Source organism: Camelus bactrianus, chromosome 7, assembly GCF_048773025.1.
Source record: "Camelus bactrianus isolate YW-2024 breed Bactrian camel chromosome 7, ASM4877302v1, whole genome shotgun sequence".
Classification (NCBI taxonomy): domain Eukaryota; kingdom Metazoa; phylum Chordata; class Mammalia; order Artiodactyla; family Camelidae; genus Camelus; species Camelus bactrianus.
The window spans coordinates 14400010-14413444 of record NC_133545.1 but is presented as its reverse complement, the minus strand read 5'-3'; the positions used below and the strand labels follow the sequence as shown (position 1 = coordinate 14413444).

Below are 13435 nucleotides of genomic sequence, written 5' to 3'. Positions count from 1 at the left end.
TTGCTATGTAAAATGACATAACCAACAACTATGACACCAAATGGCAAAGTTCATGGAGACCAAAATCCTACCTACTATCGTCTACCTTCTGGCCCCCAGGATTGACGTCTTTCACATACGAAAAACACATTCCTTCCTTCCCCTTCCCAGGTCCCCAAAGGTCTTTTCCCCATTATAGTACTAACTCAAAAGCCAAAAATCTCTTCTAAATCTCATTAGCTCAGACTTCCCAGACCTCATCATCTAAATCATCCAAATGATTTGGCTCTGGATGTAATCCTTTTATAACAGTGATGAGGCTCTGGGTATAATCCATTCCATTATTTTAATATGTTCATCCCATCCTTATAGGCAACACAGTAACATATGTCCCATTAGAATGGGATCCTAAATCCTTCTTTTGTCTATAATTGGTCTTGCCTGTTAGGGAGATATTAGTAAATATAAGCTCAACACTATGTTTATAAAAACCAATAAGCAATTTGGACCCCATATAACTCACACATCTTCCATATTCTCTGCGTTGGATACTTAGACAATCTTAAGACTTCAGTTATGTATACATAAATGACTCCAAAATCTATGCCTACAGTAACATTGCCAGCTTCAGTTCAAATGGTTTCCATTATAAACATCTTTTCTTCCAACATCATCGCCCATTAAGGACAAGCATTTTTACCAACATTATCTTCATTTTTCTAACACCATTGCAAAAATCTTTCATTATGTATTAATGGGTCATCTAACCCATCTTTATCACAAATTCATTTGTCCCTCTGTACTTTTCTTTCCTGTCTGAAATGCCCTCACCCACTTTACTTTGTTTATATCATACTCCTTCTTTATCTCCCAGCCATGTTACCTACTACCCTTTCTGGAAATCTTCCCCTGATACCTTCCTCCCACCAAGAGTCCCCACCAAACTCCTGTATAATTCACTGCCTATACAACCAATCTTACCCTTACTGTATAGTCCCTCCTACTTTTATTTACCTCTTTATAGATGGAGTCTATCCTCCAATTAAACATTCCATTCCTGTAACAAATATTTATTGAGACACCATTGGACTTGGCGCAAGGACGATAAAAATAAATAGGATGTAGTCTTTTGCCTTCATGGAGTTTAAAGTGGGGGAGACAGTTCTGATAATGAAAAATAAAATGTCATTTTGTATCTGCCATACAAAGATGTCTATATAATATGAAATGGGGGTCCCACATAAAGGGAATGATCAGAAAAGTTCCAGAGGCAAGTACACTTGAGTCTTAAATGATGAGTAGATGCCACGCTGAGGTTCAAGACAGAAACAAAGGTTACAGACAGACAACCTTGGACGGTGAGAGTTTCTCAAGGTAAACTGTACTTGAGTCTTACTACCTGGACAACAGCCGCACAATGGGTCCTTTACAGTAAAGGGGATGATAAAATTCAGCAATCCATTGAAAATAACACCTTTTTAAAGAAATCTGTCAGTTCTCCGTATCAATCATGAAACATTCATAATCCTTGGAAACATGCTGATCTGCACTGTCTCCGCATATTCAGTGAAAACAGTAAATCTTACATCAAATTTAAATGCTGACTCCTCTAGAGTTATAATTGTATTTCCTTGACCTTGTAGCATAAGGTTCAAATCCTCTGAATAATAAGTAATTTCAATGAAGCAGTAAAACTTAAGCATCCAATCTCAGACTAAGAAGTTTCGATGTGTTTAATATCCTTCATGGCCGAAAAAAAAAAGGCAACCTAATTCACATAGCTAGCAGAGTGAGACCTAGCTTTGCTACCTGATAACTATAATCATTGTTAACATGGCTATATATTAATAGATTGGAATATTTTCAATGTACTTCCTCAAGCACTGTCATAATGCAATAATGATTAAAGTACTGGGCAAGACTCCAACTGACAATTAAATGACCAGTCCTATTAAATCTCTAAATTCTGTTCCAAACGATTGCATGTTCCGATATGAAAGCAGCGACAGTTCAGCCATGCGTGGCTCAGCCACTTTGAGAAAAATTTTAAAAGCATCTGTTTTCCAATCAAATGAAGTATACCTTCTTTCTATTCAAATTATTCAAATGCTTGCATTCTTTATATTCAGAATCAAATTGTTAAGACTATCTTCACTCCTTACTTGATTTTCTGATAATTCTAAAAGTATTTACACAGTAAAGCCACTAATATACTGTCTCAAAATAAATGTCATTTTCATTGTCCCCTCTAAAAGAAATAAAATATCACTAGTAATGCAAAAGTCTGCATTTGTTCCATGTCAATTTGATGGGTTATTTCACAGCTGCCAAATTTCGCCAAAAAGTATTTCTGCAATTAATTTTTTTCAAGATTCTGCCTTAGTGAGATTTATTACCCATTCCATGTAAATGGATTAGCATAATTCTCAATTTAAAGTACTGTATCTTTTTCAATAATACCTAATAGGTTATTCTATGCAAGCTCATTTTTTTATAATGGCTCTCATGATGAGGCTTTGAGTCACTCTCCAAGTATGTAATGGCAACTGATACAAGTTTTGTCATGAAGTTTCAATCCCTGAGTGGCTGTATTTGAGAATAGGTTGAAGTCTCCACTATGGTACGTGTCGCTTGAGAAAAGTCACTCACTGTCTACTGACAAGAATAAATAAGTCCACCTCTTGCTATCTTTCTTTTCTTTCTGCAGATGAACCTGAGTGCTTGACTATCCAGGTAAAAATATGAGAAAAATCCAAATAAACGGAAAATAGTTTTTTTTTTTTTTAAATAGCTTGAATAATTATACCTTTCATCATAAATAATAATTTTTTTTCACTTAATGCAAAAAGAACAGACTAACAGATACTGAGAAATTCACAACTCTAGTCCAGGCATATCAACCAAATCTGGTCCCAATATTTTGTGGATATTCATTGTGTACCATCTCTATACCCTCTCCATGAACATGGTACTCATTACTCTCCATCCACATCAATCCTCCCTTGTCAGCTCTTCAGTGGCTGTTTTTCCTCAAGGGTCCCAGGCTTACCTGCAGGGGAAATGTTTGCAATTCCTTCTCCCATTGCAGGAAAGCCCTTACACTAAGTCTCAGCAATAAAGTATTCAAAGATGAATGCCTGGCATCTTTTCACTAATTATTTTACAGTCACACAGATGCAAAACTATGGATACAGAGATATACCACAATAATATGCATATTCCTCTCTAAAATGAAATCGTCTCATAGTTTGAAAGGAAAGGAAAAAGCTCTTTCCCACCAGAATTCTCTTCTAAACCTGGTCTTTTCACCTGGATGTCCCTCTCTGCTGCCCTCTCACTGTGAGGCATGGAAGTTTAACCACAGTACAAGGAAATGCATCCTTAGGACAAATTTCAGATGAATTAAATGAAACACTGGGCTCCCATGAATGAGCTCATTGTTGGCCCCTTACTCATGCAGGCCTCCTTTCAGGCCAAGATGTCTAATTTTGGAGATTCATGCATTAGTGATAATTGTACTACTTTACAAATATTGTTAAGTAACCCAAAGATTTTTTATTAGGAAGCCAGATCCAAAGTCTTCTAGAGAATATGAAGGGAAAATTGGGGTAAGAAATGAAGAAAAAAATACCCATTTACTTCCTCAAATTAACTCTCCTTAAACACAGGAAGGACAACAGATTTTAAGTATAGGACCCTCTGAATATCACACCTCCAAGAACTGTCCAGGGCGGGGGTGGTGGTGGTGGGGAACGTGGTGGTGCTTCTGATTTGGGTATTTGATATTTGTGGTTCTGCTATCAACCAACCTTTCTACGTGATTTTCTGGCTAATCAGGGAAAACCATGACTCTCTCTTCAATCAGTATTGCTTTTATTTGGCACAGCATTTGACCCTCAAATCCTCATAAAGCCAAGAATGCCAAGTCTACCAAAACTGCTGAATTCCGTAAGAGAATTACAGTTTTACACTTCACTTTCATTTTGTCTTGTAACATCCTTCATCTTATGGCTCCACTCTTAACTCTTAAAATCATAGTTTTCTCTTGCATTATTACTGGAGTCTGAACAGTTGGTTGTACTCCGTATTTCAAATTCTGTGAGTTAAAACCACATAGGCTCCTGCAGAATCTGGGGCAGGGGGAACGTAAAACAGTCACTGCTTTATGACTTTTATCTCACAAATTACTTGCTAACCTATAGCCAAGCATTCTTTTGGTTACATATTATCATATCCACAAGGGTCAAGTTACAGGCATAGACACAGATGTCTAGTACAGTTATATTAATAAGAGAGTTGAGAGAGAGAGATGAGGAGAGACCAAGAGAGCAGGGGGCCGAGGCTTCAAAGCATAAGCCAAAACCCTACACTTTCTCAGCTCTGAATGGCATAAGAAAATTTTGATGAAATATTTAACCCACATGTCATTATTTCATCTTATTTCTCTTTCAAAAATTGTTTTGCTCCCCCAATCTTGACTCCATCTCTTCTAGGACTTGGAATGACCACCAGGCTCATTCATACCGTCTTGTGCAGTGGAGAGTCCCAGCACCTTCAAGCCTAGTCCAGTCACACCATGCATGCCCTTTTCTTCCCACCTAAACCACCCACAGTCCCTCCATTGTTCTAAGGTGCCTGTTGTCTCTCTCACGCACATACGGAAGACTTTTATGTTTTGCTACCAGATTTCAATGGCTCTGGTTATAAAGTTATGAACTTTAAAAATTGGTGGTTTGAGAAGCTGTGAGTATCCTACTGCCTTAAACGAAAGACTCTCTCTTTATCACTTCTTAGGAGTTCACTGGCCTCCAAGTTTCTAGTCAGATCTAAAGATTAGCAGTCCCAACATCTGGCACAACATCTGGTCCTGTCCTCAATCATCTTTGAGACCCTAAACAGCTAGGTCTCAGGGTACTGCCTGTAATAAGTTCCCATCTTGGCCAGCTCCCAGTGTCACCATGAAGGTTAAAATAAAACAACACTGAAGCACACTGTCAACACGTGAGTGATGTGCAAACAAAGGGAACATGCAAACACCTGCTGGAAACTTCCTCCCTGGGAGATGGAAATGGGACGTTGTCCTCACCTCTGGATTCATGGAACTCCAATGTGACGTGGGCATCAAATCCAAGGCTGAAGTAATTATTGAAAACATTCAGAGGAAGCTGCAATGATGAAGAAAGGTAGAGCTAAAGTTGTGCATAACCAGGCAAGAAGAGAACAATAAAACTTAAAGCCAGACACCTGTCTCAGGGGCAAGTCCTGGGAGAAAGATCAGACATGACTCAAGGTAGGGCTGTCTATGTAGAAGGAACAAGGGATTTTTGAATTAATTTTTCAGTGAAAGCTCAACTCAAATGATACTCCCAAGAATTTTAAATAGTTTAGGAAACAAAGGATAGAAAAACAAATACAAATTATTAAATGAGAGCCATTCTTGCAGATGCTGTAATAAGAGAACTGACTTAAGCTGAGGGATGCACTTTTGTAACAGTTACACAGAGTGATTCACTAAGCGAAACGAGAAAGTAAATTCAATTCGAAGCATCGTGTCTAAACTTCTTAATCAGTGGATGCACTTTTCCTCAAGAATTTACGTTCAGTATATTAATACTACAACTTAAAATGAATAAGTTAACTTGTTTACCCTTCACTTATTTTCAAAAACTATAAATCTTTACCAAAGTCACATAAGCAATAAGTCAGTTATTCTCAACCCAGAAGAAAAAGAAAAATAAACATATGTGTGTCTGTGTATTTTTCAGTATGAAGATTCCTATTTAGTCTATCAAATCTTATGTCTTTAATATGACTGTGAAATTCGCAGACACAGACACACGCAAACTTAAGCTTTCCTCCCCAGGGTCCTCTAGGTCTTGGGCTGTTGCTGCTACAAGCTGAGCAAAGGAAAGAATAGAGTTTGTAGCCTAAAGTCCTGCATTAAAACCACAAAATTAACAGGATTTTCAGGCTTGGGTGCAACGTTAGAACAATTAGAAAAACACATGGAAAATGCTAGAAGGCAAATGGCAGTTCTTTCACTTTTCCTTCTGCAACTCAGAATGGAAGATAAACACTCAAGTAAATAGAGAGGTAAACTGATCTCAGCCTGGATAATGTTTCCAGATAATTATCAGGTTTTCCCTCCAGACAGAAATGCACCTCTCTTCTATCAGAAATAAGTGTTTAGCCTCCAGGTTTCAAAAGTAAGTTCACTGAGGGCTTCACATGCACCTTAATCAGTAAGATTTTTCTGCTGGACTAGAGTGAGGCTCTTGCCCCGTTGAGAGAAAAATGAAATGAGAGGATGAGTTGGAGGGAGAGCGGGAGAGATATTAACACAGAGAGCAAGAAATCGGATTGCCTGGGTGTCTAGTGGGAATAAAGGATGAACCCTTCCGTGGAAGGCTGAGTCAGAGCATGTAATGATTCAGAGGCCACATCTGCCCTTAGAAGTGGTGACAACCAACCGGAGAACAGGCAGCTAGGCGCATAGAGCGATGCCAAAACCACGTCTCACTCTCCTGGCTGCAAATCTGAGAATGTCCAGTTCCCGCACTTAAACAAAACACCAGCCCTTAGTAATGACAGCAAGGGCGGGTGATCCTGCCAAAAGCACAGATACGTTCATTTCTACCATTTATGTTCTTTTGGCTGCAGTCCTAACCCATGTCCCAGCAGCCACTGAGAGCTGAGGGGAACATCTGGTCACCATCCTCTAAATAACGTCACAATCTAGTCTGTTATTAAGTTCTTATTCACATTTTCCAGGAAAAATTGCCCCTATTTCCTACATGTCTCTTCAAAAACCCATTTTCAAAGCCCTTTAATTATCTGGATTAATGTTCCCTGGCTCCACCAAGAAGTCTTTTCCATTCCTTAAGCTGTTGGGAAGAGAATTAAACATAGATTTCTGTCGGGGGCCTAAGCATTCCAAGTTTCGTGGGGACGGGACCTTAAAATTTCCATATGGTACAGTTCTTTGTACGTTAGTTATTTTCTATTCCATTTCTGTCAGTCAAAAACATCAGAAAGACATCTTATATCCCAAGATGATGCCTGTTTGAACAACATTGTGATGTTATGAACTCAAGATCAATTGAGCAATCATGGTATCTACTAGAAAACTTACAATTTCTCGATTAAAGTTTAGGTTAAAAAAAAAAAACCTGGTGATAAGACAAAACATGTCTGAACCAATTTTAGCCAAATAAGAAACTTGAACATTTTTCAGAATTGGTCAGGATCATGGTGCTAATAAATTAATGCGCATTCATTTGATATAAAATGATACTGGGTTTTAAAGCTGAAACAACTAGGAAATCTTGGCCTCCATCAACGGCATAATCCAACGTAGCAGGGATGCTGTTTAAAGCACAGATGGTTGGACCTTGACCCTGCATCTACTTAATCAGAATCCCTGGGGATGGAGCCTTGTGATCTGTGTTTTCGGAAGGCACCCCCGGAGATTCTTATGCAACGTAAGTTTGAAAACACTGCCATAGAAGTGGAACGCAATATGAAGCAAGCAGCTGCTCAGCAACCTATCACAGTTATCTGAAACTGAGGCCAGAACTTAAAGCCAAATGCTCCTAGGAAGCTCCACATGAGCATCAGTACAACTCTGTCCCTTGGTCTGTCTAGGTTTAAATAAAAGTTTAATCACTAGAGGGAAAACACGAAGTCACATAATTATTCAGGCATTTTCACATCCCAGCCGAGGGATGAAACTGGCTTAGTTCATGCTTCTTAAACATCAGAGATATTTGATATCAGACCATTAATCTCAGGAGGTTATCTTTCTATTGAAAGACCACATGCCTGATTCTTCAGACCATAGGGTTTTTTTTAATCTTACCGTAGGGTAAGAGTTTGCAATGAATTTGAAAGATTAGAAAATCGATATATATCTTTCTGGTGTGGAAGCTGAGGACCCAGAACAGCTCTCTGGGCTGTGGAAGCAGATAGGAAATTTTAGTCTTTAGAAGTCTAAGGGCAGGATCTTTGGGTCGTGTCATTCTCATAGTCCTAATAGCCATAAACTCAAACACGACCCTGTTACCTCACAGGAAGGAATCAGCATGTGACCCTCCAGCCAGGAATGTACTTCCTGCTCAGGCAGATACCCCAGGGTTCCTTTCTGCTGAAGAAAGAGCTCTCTAACCTTACATACGCCATCTTCAAGTTCTTCTGGGGGTAAGTCTGGGTTTCTTTCCACGTGGAGGTTCCAGCGATCTAGCTGTACAATTGTCCCGTCTTCTACTTGGCAAAGGATCTTAGAAACAGGTTCATCAGTGTAGCCCTAAGGGATCAAAGAAAAAACACACATTGCCGTCGGGAGTAGCAAACAGTATGGCCAAGGGGACTTCATGCAAGGCAGAGCCCTTCTGCTACGGCTCTCTGTTTATTTTGCAATTAGCAAGGCTGGGAGAGTAACCTGTCTTCCTCTAGGTACTTAGATTTTTAAGACAAGAGTCACAGGTAATGTGCACAGAAATACTAACCCTAGCTGGTCTGAGCTGAAGAATTACTTTTGCCAGGACCGAGAACTAGTTGTCACCAGTAGGCATTTGAGAGCCACGCTGGATGGCTATTTTTATCAGAGTAAAAACAGGTCTCCCCAGGCTCCCCCACTAGAGAAATTTGAGGGATACAAAGAACAAGTGTGGGTGGAAAAGGGGGAAAAGAATCAAGGTGGCATCTGATAGACAATTTCTTCCTTTGACATTCCATTTCACTCACCTCTCCCTAACTTTATAGTGAAACACCATTCCTTCTGTGACCTCAGGCAAGTCTGACTGAGGAACAGCCCTGGTAGGGAGCTACTTATTCCTTGAGCACACGTTACAGACAGTGTGATTACTAAGGATAAGCAAGTCGCTGATGTGGATAAGAGGAATTCATACGACAATACATTAGCTGCTTTATATAAACATATTTATTATTTACGCAACATACACTTTACAAAAAAAAAAGACCTGTGGGAGGCTAATTCACCCAAAATAAACAACTGCTAATATCTGACCATAAGTGTCACCTATGGGAGGTTAATTCATCCAAAAGCCAAGTTAATATCTGCTAATATCTGAAGATAATTTTCATGGAGCCCAGCCCAGGTAATGGCCTCTTATGAGCAGATAAAAAGCTGGCATGACAGCAAATGTTAGCATATTGTGTCTTCTTACTTTGTTAGTACTGTAAAAATAGCAGTAATAATACTGTAGAAATAATGATGGTGATGATGAAACAGCTGGCAGTGCAGGTAAACTCCCTTCAGTACGTTTGCCTGAAGTTGGCTCCATGGTGAAAAGGACAGTTGGCTACCTGCACGGCCACAACCATGACAACACTGTCCAGGAAAACCAAATGCTCAAACAAAGCCATAACTCTTCCGAAGTAAGGACTCTAAGTCTGCACCAGCTTCGAGAGTCTGGCCAGGGCTGAGGCTCAGGAGCAATTCAAGTCTCTGTGACTGTTTAACATGAGGACTTGAGGCCAACCCACCCTCTGAGTTTTAGTGGATACCTCAAAAAGCCCCAGGCCTGTGTACTAACCCCCATTTCCTCCCCTAAATCTTTCCCTTTTCTCTAGCTGACTATAAGTTCAAACTGAAGAAGTTACCAGATCAAACCATGGTTCACAGGGACCTTGACTCTCAACTTTAACTTATTCCTTGGACAACAGTGGCATATTCCTCTTCCATTAAATCACCTGAGGATTTGGGGACCCTGTTTCTTGATGACATGCCCCTGAGAGCAGCTCTTACCCCTCCCCAGTTGAGAGTTCGAGCCAGGTCGTTGCCAGTCCCCAGAGGAAGGACCCCGACGGGAGGCTGAGGGCTCAGCTGCAGCTCGTCCAGAATGGAAAGGATCCAGCCCACCTACAGGCATTGTGGGGGCCAGAAGAGATATAAGAAAGACAGATAAGTTACAAAGAAGACAACCTGAGAAGAGGAGGCTTTAAAGGGAGCAAAGTAGAATAGTTTTAGTTTTCTTTAAAACATGCATGTTTTAATCCAGTGACCAGGGAACACAAAGGCCCCCTTAACTCAAGCAGTTTCAAAATGGCAGCTCTCTTCTAGGGAAAAGAACCATTTTGCACATGCTCTATCATATAAGCAAAACCAGACCCATTCAGCTGTTATGTCTAACCAGAGAGCTGCTTTGAAAGTCAGGAGGGTTTAAAATTTAGGGAAGTACATACAAAGGTTACAGCAGAAAACATAAGATTCAAGCTTAGCCTGCATTTCAATTCTGGCTCATATTGGCTTTGTGACCTTGGTTAAATTATTTAACCTCACTGAGACTCATTTATCTGATTTTCAAAATGGAGATAATAATACCTAGCTCACAAGATTGTTTATAGATTAAACAAAAATGTGTATAAAGCCCTCAGTGTGGTGCGTGGCCCATGTAAGTACTCATTACATGGTTACTCGCCCCGGTATCATCTTAGAAATTAGTAGTGTTTTCCTAAATAGCCCGATATTCCCCTTAATGAAACATTATGAAAACATAATTATGGATAGATCTAGTACTTATTATAAGTTCAGGCAGAAAATAGATACTTATATCCTAGAATCATATTCCTGTTTAATCTTTTTTTTTTTAAGATAAATAATAGTTTGGGTTTCGTCTTATAACTATTTAGAAAAATTACCCCAAACTTGGAAATAGCAAAAAGAAAGCTTGCATATATCCCCACAATATCATTGTAGAGCAGTGTCACAGGCCTATCTAAGAACTTTATAAATGTAGGTTAACTGGAGGATTTCTGTCCTGTAGAGGCAGAAATACCGAGAAAACCGCATTACTTTAAAGGTTATGGTTCTATTCACCCTTAAAGGCAAAAACCAATTTTATTTCAAATTTAGAAAAGTTATTATAAACTACATAATCGTCTTCCTCTTTTTCTCCAGTAAATAAGCTGTATTATCTTGCTGGTTCCTTTATTAAAAAGCTAAATAATTTTTGGACATGTACGCATTCTAAATTTGTATGAGAATTTTTAATTTAAAAAAAATTGTACTTTAATAGTACATTCATTAAACACTACTATAGATAAAACACAGAACTAAGCAATTGAAATAAAAAGAGAAGTGAGCTAGACTAAGATTGGTAAGGCAGAAGGCCTGCTCTCCAGGAATTTACCGTTAACAATCAGAGCAGCATACTGGTTACTTTCTATGTGCTAGTCCCTGAGCAAAGTCTTCTAATGAATTATCTTATTAAACTTCAAAACAACTCCACGACAGACACGATTTTCATCTCCATTTTGTGGATAAGGAAACCAAGACTTGAAAGGTTCGGGAACCTCCTTAATGTCACATCATTGGTTTCGTGGAGCTGGCATTCAATTCAAAGTTAGGTTTGTCACACACCAAAGGCCACTCTCAGCCGCTCTGGCGGAGGGAGCCTTTCAATAAAGAACTAAACCCAGTTCCAGACGTGGCCTCGTTAGAGCAGGCAGATAGCTAGATATGAGCAGAGAAAGGGGGACACAGGCCAAATGGCAGGAATTGGGCAGAAAGGAGAGGCACAAGCCAAATGCAGGAAAACGTACGTCCTGTTAGCACCAGGGGTCCCTGGGCAAAGAAAGAAAAGCAGGAATCTTTGGGCTGATAAGGGGCCACACCTTTTGGCCTGGAGACCAACAAAGAAAGGTCAGAAAAGACAGGAATTTCCAGTGTCCGAATGTAACCTTTTGCTCATTATGCCCTCATTTCAATAAAATTAGCCTTGCAGGTCAGAAGTACCCATCATGCACCGACACCAGGACACTTCTGATCCAGACTAAATAAGGACAAAAATCCCTCCTCCTTTGGGAAGATGGAGTTGGGATGATAGTCAGGAAATATGACCCCAAGCCCTTCCCTTCTCAATGAATATTCCGCCCATTCATTTTTACACCGTATGTAACTAACCTGCCAAAGAAACTCAGGGCAGCCGCTCACCTGAGCCTGCCCGCTCTCCCCTCGAGAGTGTACTATCCATCCTTTAATAAATCCTCACTTTACTTTTTTTAACCTCTACGTCTTGTCTCTGAATTCTTTCTGGGACGGGACAAGAACCTGGAACACCGGTTGGATCCACCGGCAACAGCCTGACCATCCCGGAGACAATGGCATGTACCTTTGGAAGCTTTGGGGTGCTGGAGAAACCCTGGAAACTGCTTAATCAAATCCAGTTGACTTGCAGATTTATTAACCGTGGGGCAGAGAGGTCATGTTATGTGCTCAAGACTAAACCATCAGCAGTGGTAGCAGTGAGGTCACGCTGGATGTCTTGACTCCCATCTAAAACCCTTTCCCCTCCACGAAGACTGCTTCCCAGGATGTAAAACTTGCCCATTCATCAAGAAATCTCAAATTGTGTTTACTTTCTAGAAAGGGATGCCACCATGTTCACTCAATATGGTCAACTAAGATTCCCGACCTATACAAGTGTCCGGAAGTCCCTCCATCCCCCAGCCTGGGCGATTCACTTCACACGAGTCCTTAGATTCCGACCCAGCACCATTAGTGCTTCTCTTATTCACAATCCCCCCTAACCCTGCTATTGAAGTAAAAGAAAAAAGAGCTGTTCAGATGACTAGACTACTGTTCCTGTGCTGCTAGAAGCATAGACCAAACACAGTAAAAGATGACACCCCTAATTAAACTGCAAGAAAGGGGTTTACAGAGCATTAAGAAGGACGTGAAGACTCAGAAATCCCAACAATCTGGGCTCACTGACTGCACATGTAAACAGCCCTGAGCAGAACCAGGGACTCTCAGAAATGCAGTGAAACTTACTGGAAATCTAACTCAACATCCCATACAGAGCAGGGGAAAGAAGGCAGTTTCTTTAACAAACTTATCTGAGAGTCAAACATGCAGCCTCCCCTTTAGGATTTGTACTCACAAGTCAGCCCATTTTCTTTTAGGTAGATTTAAATTGGAATTATTTTCCTTATGTTTATTTGAAATAGGTCTATCTTTTCTTGGTAAAGGTAATACTATGAGTTCACAGTTTCAACATCCCATTTCACTCTAGACACAACAATAGGGTAAAAAGAAATCTTCATGGGCCAGAAACAAACCAAGCACAAAACAGCAGAGAAGGCAAGGAGTTTGGCTTCTATCTGATGATGGGGAATAAAAGTTCACCCCCTGCTGGCAGGAGGCTGTGTATGAACAGGGCGGGGCTCCCTCCGGGCCAGCAGGAAAGAGGCCAGGAGGAGAGGGTGGAGAACCACTGCCTGAAGCCACAACCCGTAGAAAGCTGAGATGCCTCAGGGCTGTAGGGACAAAGCCCCTCTCTAGCAGCGGGGCCAGATTTCGAGCACTCCACACACCTGAAACACCCCGACCCTGTGGCCTCAGGATGGGAGGCCTTGGCCACCTACAGAGAACCTGACTCTGGTTTCAGGATCCTGGGAACCACTCAACTACTAGAAAGGGATAGTGAAAGGATGC

At 40.5% G+C, this 13435-nt stretch overlaps 1 protein-coding gene across 3 annotated transcripts in view; it reads right to left on the bottom strand.

Moving 5' to 3' along the window:
• Positions 1 to 13435, bottom strand: part of DGKI (diacylglycerol kinase iota) — a 396321-nt gene that overhangs the window by 150290 nt on the left and 232596 nt on the right. For all 3 annotated transcript variants that reach the window (XM_074366970.1, XM_074366972.1, XM_074366971.1), the window contains 3 exons: positions 9746 to 9859; positions 8144 to 8281; positions 5066 to 5144 (listed from right to left, as the gene is read on the bottom strand). In XM_074366970.1, the coding sequence (XP_074223071.1) occupies positions 5066 to 5144; positions 8144 to 8281; positions 9746 to 9859 (331 nt within the window). The remainder of the gene's footprint in view (positions 1 to 5065; positions 5145 to 8143; positions 8282 to 9745; positions 9860 to 13435) is intronic.